This window comes from Nannospalax galili, unplaced genomic scaffold (assembly GCF_000622305.1).
Source record: "Nannospalax galili isolate Female #2095 unplaced genomic scaffold, S.galili_v1.0 scaffold91, whole genome shotgun sequence".
NCBI lineage: Eukaryota > Metazoa > Chordata > Mammalia > Rodentia > Spalacidae > Nannospalax > Nannospalax galili.
In genome coordinates, this window is record NW_008332583.1 from 1,653,945 (window position 1) to 1,669,853 (window position 15,909).

Here is a 15,909-nt window from a genome sequence, read left to right on the forward strand (position 1 = left end):
TTGTGTGGCTGGCTTCTTTCACTGCTCATAGTGTTTCCAGGACTCAATCGTATTGTGGCATGTATTTGTGGTCTTATTTATGACAGAATAATATTCTGTTGTGTGACTGTTTCATATTTGTTGATACATTAATCGGTTGATGGACATTTGAATTGTTTCTGGTTTTAGCTTTTATAAGTCACACTATTAGATTTATATGCAAGCCTGAAGGAATATCTATCCAGATCCTTTGCCCAGTTTTAACCTGGGTTATTTGTCTTCTTTGCATATTCCGACCGTTAGACTAACAGATACATGGTTTGCCTCTCTTCTGCTCTGTGTGTTGTCATTTCCACTTTCTTAGTGTCTTCAAGCAAAAAATAAAAAGAGAAAGTTGTTTTAAGTTTGGAATCTACTCTATCAGATCTTCTTGAGATAGACATTTCATCTGAGAGTCACAAGGATGCCCCTGTTGTACAATAGAGTCAATACTGTAGTCTGATCTCATCCTCAGGAGATCCTGAGTCTCTCTCCAGGTTGGTTGACTTGCAACCTTGTTCAGGAGCCATATTCCGGAACAGGTGGCTAAACAAGCTCAGTTAGTCCGATCTGATTGCTGGGCCCCTGAGAAGTTACAGGAATTGAACAGGGGTGGTGTATCCAAAGTCCATTGAGAATTTAGTGAAAGCTATGACCCCATTTCCCAGGGAAGAAATACTTACAAATAGTATTCCTATATAATTTCAGGGTAACTCTGAACTTCCTTAGTCCAAATCATAAACCCTCTCATATATGATGAGAAATAGCTCATGTTCATCACATTGGACCCTTAGATAAACTGGAATGATATTGGCTTAACTTTGGAGTCTGGTTTTCTGGAAGAACAAATTATCCAATGATTTAATCACTAGACCCTACAAATCTTCATCTTCTACCAGACTGTATGCTCTTAAATAAGTCACTCTTTTAGCCTTCTTGCCACTGTTGAGTGATAGATAAGAGATAACATGTGATATACAACCATTCAAAAGTACACAGTCTTTTTACAGCAGAGATTAGGTCCCTAACTTCTGAACATAAGTTAGAGAATTGTAATACTTTAAGGCTAAACAGAATCTATTTCTTTCTGGAAATTTTCTGTTTGGTAAGGTAGAAAAGATTATATCTATTTATACAGCTCAATACCTTTTTCTGAGACAGGGCCTCCTTAGGTAGGCCTGGTTGGCCTAAAACTCTCTGGGCAGACCAGGCTGGCCTTGAACTCATACAGGTCAACCTTCCTCTTCCTCCCCAGTATCAATATATTACAGATATTCAATATCTGTATATTACCAATATATTACAGGCATGCACCATCATGTCCCACACACTTTTTAATGAAAATAATAACTGAAATTTGTACACATTTTCCCAGAAGTAATACACAAACTCTCTCTCTCTCTCTCTCTCTCTCTCTCTCTCTCTCTCTCTCTCTCTCTCTCTCAATATATTAAGGGCCCATTCAATACTGTGTTCTAATCTTTGGTTCTTGTCCCAAAGATAAAGTTTATTCCCAAGCCATGATGTAACAAAGACCGACCACAATATTTCTTCCTAGTAAAATGAGACAGTAAAAGTAGGCCCCTCAGGGATCTACTTGTGGGAAGTGAGGCCTCTTCTACTGTTAGAACATACATGGCAACACCGGACATAATTGTGTTTTTTCTCTAACCTGGAACAGAACTTTAGTGAGAAGTCACATGAAATGGTCCCTCACTTTGTAGAATGACAATACTCATCTCTAAAGTAAAACTGACTCACTCATTAAGAGGAGATTGAATAAAGGTGGGTGAAAATATCCTAAAACTGGGATAAGACTACCTAGAAGTTGCTGAACTTCTGTTTTTATGTATGTGCACTTTGTGAATGTTGACTATTAAGTCTGTGTCATAGAGCTTATTTCTAATACTGGTCACCACCTGGATTCTACCTCCCTCAACCTGTTTTAGACTAGACACCAGTGAGCTGATGTAATCTCCAATTGTAAGATCACTTCCTGAATTTCATCACTAGGATAAAGTCTCATCTAAAGGCAGCTGTTGAGACATTTGTTCACCATACTTTCCCATCTTAAATATTTATTTTTTCATTAAAATTTGTGAAGTACCAATAGAGAGGAAATTGTGTATTAAATAGTTTCTCACTTGGCCTAGTGTGTTTTCATCTCATTTCCAAGGTCAGATGGTCTTAACAGAAAGATAATATACACACAATCTGTTCCATGACAAGGCAAAATGTGCAGCACAGGAAGTCAAGTGGAATGCTGTTCACGTAGCGATTGTGGATTTACAGCAACGGAGCTCATCAGAGGCAAAAGCCAACTTCACAAACTTCTCATGCCACTCAAAGTCACTGGTTCTCACAGTCGCTGTCACCAGATTTTAGGGCCCCAGGATATAATTTAGGGGTGCAGGTCAAGAGATCTCAAGAGGGACCCAGAAAGAACTGAAAAATGCCAAACTTGGCAAGATCTTTCCTTGTACCCATGTTAGAATGCATGGAGAATCGGATAATCAGTTTGCAAAGGGTTTCATGGCAAAATCTAGCAGGGAAGGTTGTGACTGGAAGGTCTGTGTGTGTGTGTGTGTGTGTGTGCCCACCCTTTCATGGAGCTGTACATTTGCACAGGATAATACACCTATCTCCCCCAGAAAGAGCAAGGAGTGATGCACTGCTGTTGCTCCAATTAGTCAAAAAAGTCTCTTATAACAGAAATCAGCCAAGAGATTATTATATTTTATTACCTAAATAGCAATGGGGAATGCTTTGCTATTTATCACTATGACATGATTCAGAATGGGTATTAAAACATAACTGGCATACAGTAACATATGTAGGTTTTAGGTGTGTTTAGAGATGTGCATAGTCATGTGGACACATATTATTTTTAATGGCAGTCCTAAAGGAGGTAGTAATGATGTCATGTAGCAATTTTCCCTACCTTTTTTTTTTGAGAAAGGGTCTGGCTTTGTAGCCAAGGCTATACTGGAATTCACTACATAGCCCAGGATAGCCTCAAACTCATGGGAAGCCTCCTGTCTCAGCATCCCACTACCAAGTGCTGAGATGATAGGCATGAGCCACCAAGCCCAGCTCCACATAGCACTTCTAAATTTCTAAACTTCATTTCCATGTATTATGGTTAGATGATTGACAGTTCTACACTCAGAAAATAATTCTAACTCCACTGTGGAGGTAGAAAGTTAGAAAAGTAGAGATGACCACACTCAAGTTTAACCTGGAAATGTGAGGCAAAATAATCAAACTATTTTATTTTAGGCTGGGAAGATGGCTTAGTCAGTAATCTGCTTGCCTTAAAAGCATTAAGACCTGAGTTCAACCACCAGTACCACATAAAAAGTGAGGTATAGCGGCATCTCCTATAACCCCAGCTCTAGGGAAACAGACAAAGGGGCCCTTAGGACTTGGTGAGCTCTAGACCAATGAGAGATCCTGTCTCAAAAAGCAAGGTACACAGCTCCTAAGGAACAATACCCAGGTGGTTCTGTAGCATCCATGTGTGTGCTTGTTGGGCACAAACACTATGTAGAACAATTAGAACCAAGTTCAACAGAGAGACCTAAAGGTGCACTGTCCCTCAACCTGCCACAATGTCTCAGCGTGTTTCCACACTCCGTAAGAGCAGGCACATTCCTCTTAAGAGAAACCATCGACTCCTCAGACCCTAACCTTCCTTGGTGTGTGAAGAACAGTTGCTCTTACCTGTTTTTACCACTTCAGCCGAGGTTTTTAAGAACACATGTCTATTCTCAAGGGAGTTCTTTGCTTGTTTAAAACCCTTGTGTGATATTTCATCTTGTACTCTCTTGCACATAGCCAGCTCTTCTGACTTAGTATAATCTTACTTAAATTAATAAATGTGACTCGTTTGTAGCAATTCAAAGAAAACCTAGTGGAATGAGGCATCACATGACAACAGAAAGTAGGGATGTGATTCTGAGTCTTATTTCAAGACCTAAAAATGAATTTGGAACACTGTCAATATTCCTGAATTCTTTTGCTTTGACGTCTTTCTTTGTGTTTCTAGCACAGAATTCTGCAGCTTCTTTTTCCATTAAGTTTCCGGTTTATGCCACTTATGAGTGAATCCTTTCTTGAATCTGGCAGTGTGGCAACATGGGTTCTGATTCATCAGGACTAAACCCCATGGAGGAGGGTGACTTGGTGATGCCATCATTGTCTCTACCCTTCATGGCTACTTGATGAACCTGAACACATAATATTTGAATTCAGTTACAGTTGGCAAAATTGTTTCTCACCTAGACCCTCACTGGATCTTCAAAATAGATCTATGAGTCTGAGAGCCTTGGTGCCAGAAAAAGGGCTTAGGCAGGGGTGTTTTAAATAATCAGTGAAACAGACCAGCCAGAAACCTTTTTTTTATTTCTGTTTTGTTCTTCATCGCCACACACTATGCCTACTCTGGGTGCAGTATCTTGATGCACGGAGATGTACAATATAGCCAAAATAAGGATGCTTAACATACCCATTGCTTGAAATATTTATCGTGTGTGTGTGTGTGTGTGTGTGTTAGAAGTATTTAAATGCTCCTCTTCTGCTTATTTTTCAATAAATAGCTACAAAGCTGGACACAAGGCTTGCTTAGTACCATTTAGAAGCCAGAGATTTATGCTAGCATCTCTCCTTCTTGGTTCAGAGCATGGTGCTATTTTCCATTGGTTTTTGCAGATAAGGAAACTGAGCTCAATTTTTTATAGGCAGCATAGTTCCTGACCTTCACATGGGGATTTACCCAGGTCTTCTAATTCCAAACCAACTTCTCACGTCTTTTCTCCTTCTCAGTCATCCCGCTTTCCAGGTACCAGAATATCACACCACATCCCTGTGGCTTACTTCAGTGTGTTTTCGTGGCTTTGGGATGGTTCATTTGGCTTTCACCTTCTCATGTGTCCTTTGTCCTTGTTTTTATTTGCACTGTTTGTTTCTTTCTCCTTTTGTTCCTCATTAATCCTCCTTCTGAAAGTTTTCTAAAGAGTGGCTAAGTGCATTTTCTTTCCAAATAACAATGTTTGATATTGTTGTTTTTGTGTTACGGAAATACAGAATAATTCAAATGGATACTAAAATGTTCTAATAAATGTCAAGGAGCTGGCATATAATACTTTGTGTTGAAATTGCTTTTCCTTTTCCCCTGGCATTTACAGCAGATTTTTGTTTGTGTAGGGCGTTTGTTTTCACATTACTATTTAAATTTAATCGACAGCACCAGTTTGAAAAATTGAAGAACTTAGCTATAATCTCAGCAGAGGCTCGAGCCTGGGTCTGTTCATCACTCAACAGAGATGTTTGGCCTGTCACAGTGACTCAGAAAGAGGCACTTTCCTTTCACTCTGAGTCAAGACCTGCAGTTAAAACTGAGGCACACTGAGGCATATACTCAAAGTACCTGAAGGTTTCAGGGCAATTTTTGTAAAATCAGTGTCTTATTCAAATTCCCTTTGGAGGTGTCCAACCACATCTTATAGCCCCCTGTGTTTCCCAAAGATACCAATTCACATCCTAATATATTTGATTATCATGGAATCCCACTTTGTAGAGTGAAGCTCAGCATACTGGTAGGCCATTAACCCAACCGTGTGTGTGTGTGTGTGTGTGTGTGTGTGTGTGTGTGTGCGTCTCAGCACAAGTGTGGAGGTCAGAAGACAACTTTGTGACATCAGCTCTCTCCTTCAACCTTTTTGTGGGCTCTAGGAATCGAACTCAAGTCAACAGAGTTATGTAGTGAACACCTTCATTTGCCAAACCATCTTGCTGATCCCCAAGAATTAAAACAACAGCAATAACAATGTCAAGGTTCACAATGTCAATGTCAACAAACAGTCTCAAGGTTTATACTTTAAGGTAGTAGAGCATTCTGAAACTAATCATCACAGTACATTTGACCATTGTTAAGTGACAAGTAGGTCTCTGGAGCAGAATAGGTGTCAGGACTAAGCACAGGACTTTATTTTGTGATAAAGAGATAGTTCAAGCCAGGGAAATGGCTCAGTGGGTAAAAACACTTGCCGTACAAGCCCAAGGACAGGAATTCATGAGTGTGATCTCTGGAACCCTCTGTGTCTATGTGTGTGCGTGCCTGTGTGCCTGTGTGCCTGTGTGTGTGTGTGTGTGTGTCTACACACATCAAAAGTGTCTGAAGCCTTGGGAGAGGAACAGTGAGCCTAGTGATTTTTTTAGGCACTTCTGATCTCTCTCTATCAAAAGCCAGGAGTCAGCATATTACAGATGCTTCTAGGACTCTTAAAATAAACTGGATCTGCAGACCAGTCTCTTATCGATGAATTGTGTAGTCTAGAAATTATGGATAGATGCTACACCTCCAACCTCCTAGTCATGCTAATATGTGTCTCTCTGTGTCTTTAGCATCAGTACCATTCAAAAATAGATGAACTAATTGAAGAAACTGTTAAAGAAATGATCGCACTCCTGGTGGCAAAGGTAACCTTCAACTTATGCCGAAGTAGAGCATTGCCAACACGGCTTTGTTGTGTCTGCATTTCCATTCAGATGTAACGTGTTAAAAAGTTGAGCTGGATATCTGCATCTCTACAGAAACAAGATTGTACATCGCCCAGCCGCAGCCTGAGCTGCTTTTCTGATGATCGGGAGTCCTGTGAAGATCAATTGATGAGGCGACATATGCTAACTTAATAAGAATGTATCCCCTAACATTGCACTGGGTTATGCGGGAAATGTTTGTTTTGTTTCTCAGCGCTGACAAAGTTAGATTTTAAAATACATAAAGCAAAACGGTAATAAGGAATTCTGCCATCGTGAAAACCCCTTTCCCTCGAGTTTCACATGCAGCGAGAGTCATAATAAAACAGAAAAGTCAGATAAAGCTATTTCAGTCAACCCTCATGAATTATAGAATTTTAACTAAGTAATGCTGAATGGGAAGACATTTAGATTTGCCAGTGCTAAACTTCTGTTTCCCCCAAATTACTGATAAAATACAAATAAAAATAGATTGGATTAAATGTAGTGCTAATATGTAACGTAAAGACTGCTTTGCACAGTTTGGGATTTTGAAAAGTGCATTTAATATTATCGCATGCTATATGCAACTCAATAATATTTTGTCAGTTTGCACTTCTGTAACACTCTATATTTGCAATCACATAATAATGAAGAGAAAGCCGGATAAGTCAAATATTTCTGTGCAATGGCAGGCTCTTCCTTCCCCCGAAGGTGGGAGCTAAATACTGCGATGCAGAAATAAACAGAGAGCTCTGCCTTGGTCTCTAGGTGGTTGAGAATTGCTGTTCTTTCTTATGAACAATTATAACTTGAAATAATATTTTCTTTTCTCTTTGCTGTTTTTCTAGTTCATAACTATCTTGGAAAGCGTACTGGCAAAATTATCCAGATATGACGAAGGGACTTTGTTTTCTTCTTTTCTGTCATTTACTGTAAGTAAAGAGCACCTTTCTTTCCCAGTTAATGTTTTTGTTCAGTTGTAGTTTTACTGTACTGAGAGGTGATGTGTGATTTTTGTTTGCGGATAATGGAACATAATTGTTAATTGCATTCAACCACTAATACTTACTGTTAACACTAGCAGAACAGGCAAGATGTTCCCAAACAGCAGGTGATCCAGCATCAGGGCTATCTCATTTGTGGACATATGGGGCGTGTGTGTGTGTGTGTGTGTGTGTGTGTGTGTCTACATGCACACTTATACATGCCTCTGTGTACACATCCAGAGTGACCTGACTTCACCCGCCTTGGCTGTGTCAGGCAAATCACTTAGTGTGGGCCACCATTTCTACCAATAAATAATTCTAGAGATCATACATACATGAAGCCCTTCAGGTCAACTAGAATTTCAAATACCTTTTGTGTGGTCTGTACTATACTGTGCATGTACTTCTTAATTCAATTAGTTGCACACACTTTAAGTCTGGGAGACATCATAGAGGAAGGAGGCTGTGTTTCCAGGCAGGCCTGCCTAGTACACAGCCCCAGTCTACAGGAGTCAAGGTGTGGGGTCCCCACAGGCTGGAGGTATTTGCAACCAGCTGTGGCACCTCCTGAGAGAAGGTTCACCCATTCTACCTCCCTGGGCTCAGGAGCCATTTGTGTTTGCATCTTCCTGAGCTGATGACTACATCCTTCCAGAACTCTGAGGGACTCCAGTTCTGTGCCAAGATTGAACAATGGCAAAGGTGAAATAGAAGACAGAAGAAGATGGCAGATTTCTGTAGACAAGTGACCAGGGAAAAGTTCACTGCCCAGGAGCTGCTTCTGGATCCAGTTTCCTGTCCTTCTTGGTGCCGGGAAGTTACAGCAAGGGTGTGTGGGTTCTGAGATTTTTAACAGCACCAGAGAAAGGGCAGTGAACTTTAGAGCCTCTGTGTGTAGGAGGAATCTTCCAGGTAGGCACTGACTTTCAGACAAGGCCCAGAGCATCACAATGGGTAGTGCATTCTTATCTTTGGAATCCCACAGAACCGAGTTCAAATCTAATAATCAGTTCTGCACATCTGTGTGAGCCTGAGTAGGGCTCTGAGCCTCAGTTTCCTCATCTGTAAGGGTGTGAGAGGTAGATAATATCTCCATCATACCCTAGTAGGAGAAGTTATTGGTGAAAGCCTCACAGTCTATCTTATAGTAGGCCTCCATAAATGGTAGTGGCTATTAGTAACATGTAATAAATAAGATTATGACAAGATGAAGCACACATATACAACTTCCCTCCAAATGTACCCTAAAAAATAGTAAATAAATATCAGTTGATCAAATATACTCTACCTTAGTCTTGCCCCAAGCCATGCTTTCCTCTTCCTGGGAATTAAGGCAAATGTTGAATGAAGCCATTTGATAGCTAGAAACATTTCTAGATAGCATCCATTATTGATCTGCCAAGCTTGTTTTGAGGTATAATTCTGACCCACCCAAGTATAAGGATGAATTAACCCCAGGAGTTCATTAGCAAAGGTGATATAGGAAGGAGAAATAACAGTAGGAATTTCATTCAATTTCACTCTGTAAAACCATCTATAATGTGTCATAGTTATAAAGAAACCTATCCAGCCCACTCATTTAACAAACAAAGAAACCAAGACCCAGAGAGGGGGAGTAATTTGTCTGAGGTCACACAGCAATGTGCAGAGAGGGGACACGAAACCAAGTTGCTTGCCAGCTTCCCCACCACTGAATGGCCTCCTGGAGAGAGTGGGATTCAGCTGGCAATGGTCTGGCACTGGAAGGCAGATGGGCTTGGAGTACAGAAGATTCATAAAGCAGAATTCAAGGCACATGAGTTAGAAATGCAAGACAGGTTTCATTCCCTGGTGAAATTGTAGAAATGGTGAGGAGGGTAGAATTCAGTGAAGCATGTCCAGAAACTTCCCCTCATGTCCATGGAAGACAGAGCTTGCTTTGAGACTTTATTTTAAAACAGTGTTTTCACTGTAGTGGACTTGAACTCATGACCCAGAAGGCCCTTTATTCTTTATTGATTCCACTTTGGGTCCACCAAAGACCATTCCCTAATGACCGACTTTCCAAGAGATCTGCTGGCAGCTGGCCCAATAGTGGCTTAATGAAGAATTAAAGATCCTAGGATTCCCCGGGAGGGTGAGAAATGCAGACTGGAGTGTCCTGTGAGGACGTCCTAGCTCCAATTCCTATCCTCTCAACTTTCCCGAGACATTTTGCAGCCTCACAACATGCCCAGCAAAGACACTGCCATGCAGAACATTTCAGGCCTGTTGCTGGGCCTGTAACTTCCCTTCTTAGTGACACTCCTCCCACATACTTGGCCACCCTGAGGCCACAAGCACCCACTTCTCATTTGCAGCCTATGTTCTCATCGCCTGCCAGGATTCCAGTATTAGAGAAGGCGAGCTGAGCTTAGAGGTGGCAAGAATATCTCCACACATGGATTCTGAGCTCCTGCCCAAACTGCAGAGGGCCTTTGAAAGATGCCGGCATCCCAGCTGTGTTAACTTCCCAGGATGGAACAGGGGTGAAAGAGTTGGGACAACAGGCATGGAGGAGAGAGGTGGGGAACCAGCGCAGAAACCAGCTGTGTATATTCTAGGACCCTGGACAGAGGCATCCGTCCTGCCCCTGCCTGGAGCGCTCTATTTTCTGGTTCCGTTCTTCAAGCATTACTGTGCACTTACCACGTCCCCACCTCAGCAGGGCTGCCAAACATGAGCCATGTGCTCGGCCCCCCAGAAAGCTGACGCGTATCGACAAATATGCCACCCTGTCCCCCCTCTTTCTCCTGCTGAGAGCCTCCTTTCCTGGGTGGGCTTGAATCCGTGGTCCAAGCCAGACATTTTGGAAAACGTCTGCAGTGGCACAGAGCAGGCAGGAATATTTATTTCTCGTCTCCATCTGCATTGCTTCCTCTCTTGGATAGGAGCTGGGGGAGGAGGGCGGATGAGATGTGGCTTCTCCGTGCCAGCCCGAGAGGCGCCCAAGCACACCCTCCTCTCCTCCCTCAGGGGCCTCAGCAGCAGTAGCAGCCTGGGATTGATGGAGGCAGGCGCTTCTCGAACTTTTCAAAGATCAGCCCAGTTGGAAGATGTAGTTAGCAACTATCCGCCCATTTCCCTTGCCTGCAAGATGTGCTTTTGTGGGCGTTGCCTGTTTGGAAAGGTCCCTGGCTTGTGGGTAGCCTGTCGCTGTTCTTTTAGGAGGCCAAAAGGCAGGGCCTGCAGGTGCCCACGTCCTTCTTCCGGAACATTCAAATGCTTTCTTCACTCTGGTCCAGGGGTTGGCAAGTATGCTGGTCCCAGAACTCAGTCAGATGTTGTGCTGGGTACTGGGGTTACAGCAGTAATCCAAAAGATACTCTCTGCCCTTTTGGTGTCTCCAGTTGTGAAGGACTCAAGCAATAGGAAAAAGAAGGAATGATCAAGTGGAGGGACGCCTTGCCCAGGAAACCAGCGAGGGAACAAGGGTAAGTAAGGAAGATGTTATTTCAGCCAGGACAGTCACACAATATCCCTCTGGGGAGGAACCATGGACGTTTCAGGATGTTTCAGGAGCCAGCTGTGGATAAAGAGGAAGGGAGGAGAATGTTCCAGAGACAGCAGCAGCCACAGATGCCACAAAGAAAAGGAGGAAGCATTTCTGCAGAATATTTTGCAAGTAACATGAAGAGGCTTTAAGAACTGAGCATGTAATCTTGGGAGTAGAGACTCATTTGGAGACGTCAAAGGGGAAAGGTCCAAGAACTGTGATGTGTTGAGGGTGGTGGAGATGAGTGAGCCTCAAGATTAAGCAGGATACAGTGAGAATGACAGCCCCAAATAGACTGGGAAGAGACTGCAACTGTGCCCCTTTCCATGGAGCTGGGTGACTTGGAATGATGTTCCCCACCCTAGGCTCTGATTACCTTTGCTGTGATATGATGAATTCAGAAGTCTAAAATAAGTACCGGAGCACAGCTCCTGTTCCTTAAGCACTCGCTGAGTGTCTGGCACAGAGCTCAGTACTTTGAATATATTTTTTTCTGGGGAATCTCGGAGCAAGTTGACTCTACCAATGCCCTTTAGCCTTGATGGAATGAGAGAACTGAGGCTCTGAAAGGCTGAGCTTCCTCCTCAGTGCCACCTGAGCATTCCCGCCACTAAACTCAAAAGCCTCAGCAGAGCCTATGTCTGAAAACAAACATAGGAGGGCCCAGCTCCCACCCCACAGCCATAGGCCAGTGACATCCAATCATCTGAGGCACCTGGATTTCAGCCACAATATGCCCCCCAAACACAGTTATCCCAGGTGCTCTGTTGGCACAACCCGGAAGCTACCCAGCAAGGAAAAATAAAGCCCATTGCAAGGTTTCCAGGAGCCCAAACCCTACTGTGTCCAATCCTCTAGGTCTCAAATGACTCTCCTTAGCCTTTTTTCTTCTTCTTGCCAGTATTATAGTTGCTTTTCCACTCAGGAGTGAAACAAAGTGAAATGATTCATCCCTCTAGAACCTGTGACAAAGGCTAGAGTCAGCTCTTAGCAGCAGCCGTGATAGCTTTTGTGCAAAGCTCTGGGTGCCACGTCTTGAGATAAGTCTGTCACCTTGGTCACAGTTGTAAATGGACTAGAGGAGCTCACCTCTGTCCACAAGACACCGTGGCCAAGAAGTGGTTTGAGTTTTAGAGTAGAGCGAGAGATTGATATTCAAGTTCATAAGAACTTGCTTTGACTTTGGCTTTGGGAAGCACCCAAGATAGAAGAGGTGGCTTTTTATGCTATAGGTTGGTGTTGTGTGATACAGACTTGTCTGCCCTCAAGAAAGTAATGGCATCAAGTTATCAGCTGCTGGCTAATTTGTAATGCAGTAGAGCATCCTGCCTTCATGTAGCACCAGCTGTGACCACCAGAGCTAATGGATAGAGCACTATGGTGAGTGACTTCCATGCATCCTCCCTTCATGCTGCATACAGCCAGGCCTTGCAGTAAGTTCAGCTCTTATTCCCGTTTTGCAGATGAGGCCCACTGAGTACTTAAGTCACTCTTTTATCATGGCTAGAATAGTACCTAGATGCCCCGAACCTAACAAGTAAAGTGAGCTGGTGATCCTTCTAGGGCCCATCCACTAACTGATATTTTATTCTTAAGATTTAAAAAGTAGCTATTTACGGAGCTAGAGAGATGGTTCAGTGGTTAAGGGCGCTTGCTACACAACCATGAGGACCTGACCAGAGTTTGGATCCCAGAACCCTTACCATAAGCCATGTGTAGTTTTGGCAATACTTGTAAGCTCAGCACTGTTGGGGGCAGAAACAGGAGGGTTGCTGGAGCCTGCTAGGTGCCAGCCTAGCCAGAACTGTGAGCTCCAGTTTCAGGGAGCGACTCTGCCTCAAATGGATAATATAAAAATAATAGAGGAGGACACCCAAAGCCTACCTGTGGCCTCTGCACATGTCCGCACATGTACATGTACAAACACCACACACACACATATACCACACTCACACTAAATACAGAAAGAAAGAAATAATAAAATCTTAAATGCACATTAAAGATTTTTTTAAACAGAGCTATTTTTCACATCTGACCTGAACAATTATTTTAAAAATAACTTACCCCCTACTCAGCCAGTTTTGCAATAACACCAAAATTCTCTACTTCTTTTATGCCTTTTTTAATCCTTCAGTCAACACATTTATTGAGCATATACTGTATGCTAATTAATGGACACTTGGCAGCAAATGAGACAGTACCTCTTACTGTGCATTTGTGTGATAGAGATACATTCCCAACAAGTAATTGCAAGCATTGTTGGGGGTGGGGTGGGGAGAGAAGCCATGTGGTGGAATTTTAGAACAAAAACACCTAACCTCCTTATCTGGGAAACCACTGAAGGAAATGACTTGTAGGGGTGACATGTTTGCATATATGGGTGCAAATGTGTATGTTCAGATGAGCATGCATGTATGTAGGTGTGTATGTGGAGGCCAGAAGACAACCTAAGGTTTCATTTCTCAGGAGCACCATCTACTTTCAAGTAGCCTAGGCTACCAGGCCAGGGAGCCTCAGGAGTCTGGCTGACTCTGCCTCCTTAGCCCTGGGATTACAAGCAAGTGCCAGCACACCCACCTTTTTTAATAAGAGTTCCAGGGATTGAACTCTGGTCGTCCATTACCAACTGAGCCATCCCCCAGTCCCACAAGTGGCTCACACTGAGATCTAAAGGAAAAGTACATTTTAGCTAGCAAAGAAAGTGATGTAGGTAAGAGAAGCCACAGAGGCCAGTGCCCTGGTAGAAGCCAGTGCAGGTGTGGTGGCACATGCCTTTAGTCCCAGCACTTAGGAGGCAGAGGCAGGCAGATCTTTGTGAGTTCAAGGCCAGCCTGGTCTACATAGTGAGTTCCAGGACAGCCAGGACTACAGAGAGACCCTGTCTCAAAAAGGCAAAAAAAAAAAAAAAAAAGAGAATTTTTGAAACAAAACACAAGATAGATGCAGTGTTTGAGCATACTGTTAGATGTTGAATAAACATGTCACAAAAAATTCTATTATGAAAGAAATGCCTAATGAATATGTGCACAGCTTCAAGTGGGCTATAATTAAGTTACAGATTCTACCTTAACCTCCAACTACATGCAGTCAGAACTTATTACCAGAAAGTTAGAGAGTTGTGACTGTGAAGGTGAAGCCCAAGCTGAAATAAATGGTGCAGGATTTTGGTCACTTCTGAGCTTCAGTTTAGTCATCTGCAGAGTGGGGCTGCTGAGGGCAGCAGCAGAGAGCTCCCAGGACAACTGGGTATAGAGTGAACCTGAGACTGCATGATACCTGGTGTGTGGCAGGGCTCTGTGAACAGTGCTTCTAAAACTGCCACACACAGTTGCTAAAAACAGAAGTTTAAGTAGCCTTGTCTTCACATTTCCTCGGGTACCAGCCATTTCCCCTCTAAATCCAGACTTCTTGCCAAACAAGATGAAGCAAGAGCATGAGGATTTTCATTCAGCATATTTCTGTGTCCAGAATTTTGACCTCAAAGATATTTTCTATTTTGCTTAGTGTATTTTTAGTATTTTATATCTTTCATTCATATATAGTCTCTAGAACACCTCTTTATTGATCAAAATATTGGTTTAGGGCTAAGGACGTAGCTCAGTGGTAGAATGCTTGCTTAGCATGTGTGAGGCCTTGTATTTGATGATGGTACCACATAAAAACAATAGATAGGTAAGTAGGTAGGTAGATAAATAGGTAGATAGATAGATAGATAGATAGATAGATAGATAGATAGATAGATAGATAGATAGAAGATGATAGATAGATAGATAGGTGATAGATAGATAGATAGATATAGATAGATAGATGAGAGATAGATAGATAGATAGATAGATAGATAGATAGATAGATAGATAGATGATAGGTGAGAGATATAGAGAGATAAATAGATAAATACACAGGTCAACCTTGAACAGAGTAGTTAACCTCTGACCTAGTGATCCAAACAATGGGAATAAGACATCACATCATGTTGAAGTTAGGGTTAAAGGAGAAAATGTTTCCTATGTGAAATGGGGTAAGCACTCAACACTTGTTAGATATTGTAAGTGACTTACTATCATTAAATACTGAATACTGGAATCAGTTGTTCATTCAGGCTCCATGTTTTGAATGATTCCTGTATATAAATTACTGAACCAGGATTTGTAGAGATAAATCTTTTTTTTAATTTATTTTATGTCTGTGTGTCTGTGGGGGGAGGGGTGTACCTATAAGCACATGTCCAGTGCAGATGCCCACAGAGGCCAGAGGCATTGGATTCCCTGGATTTGGAGTTATAGGCAGTTATAAGGCACCCAAAATAGATGTTGGGAATCAAACTCTGGTCCTCTACAAGAGCAGTACATATTCCACTACTGAGCAATCACTCTAGTTCAGAAATATTTTTTAAATAATTTATATACTTGACATGTATATATGCACACACATAAATTACATATACATATATATGATATATATATATAATCTCACATATACATTCTGGAAGTTACTATCTAGGGAAAATTATTAGAAGGAACTGTTGAGATTTTCTAACCTAGTGTTTCCAGTGACTGGTATCTGCTTGGCTCCCATGGCTGGTAAGAGCCAATTTTGCGCCTCTCCCTACCTCCACTTTTACAATGTTATATTGGTGACCTGAAGTTGACCATAGTGGGAGTTTTTGCAATATAGACATTAGCAAACATTGCAAGGAAAGATTGGTTGTTGGTGTTGATGATGATGATGATGATGATGATGTTTTGTTTTGTTTTAATTAGAAGAAGCATTTCATTACAACAGCATTAACCTATTCAATAACATTTTTCTGAGCTAGGGTACATCTCTTTCAAAATTGGCTGTACATTTTTAGGTTTACAGATGAATTAT

At 42.1% G+C, this 15,909-nt stretch overlaps 1 protein-coding gene across 1 annotated transcript in view; it reads left to right on the forward strand.

Moving 5' to 3' along the window:
• The window catches only part of Cadps (calcium dependent secretion activator), a 497,333-nt gene that overhangs the window by 415,006 nt on the left and 66,418 nt on the right, over positions 1–15,909 (forward strand). Inside the window, 2 exon segments of the mRNA XM_008827502.2 lie at positions 6,424–6,498; positions 7,389–7,472. Coding sequence (XP_008825724.1) covers positions 6,424–6,498; positions 7,389–7,472 — 159 coding nt within the window.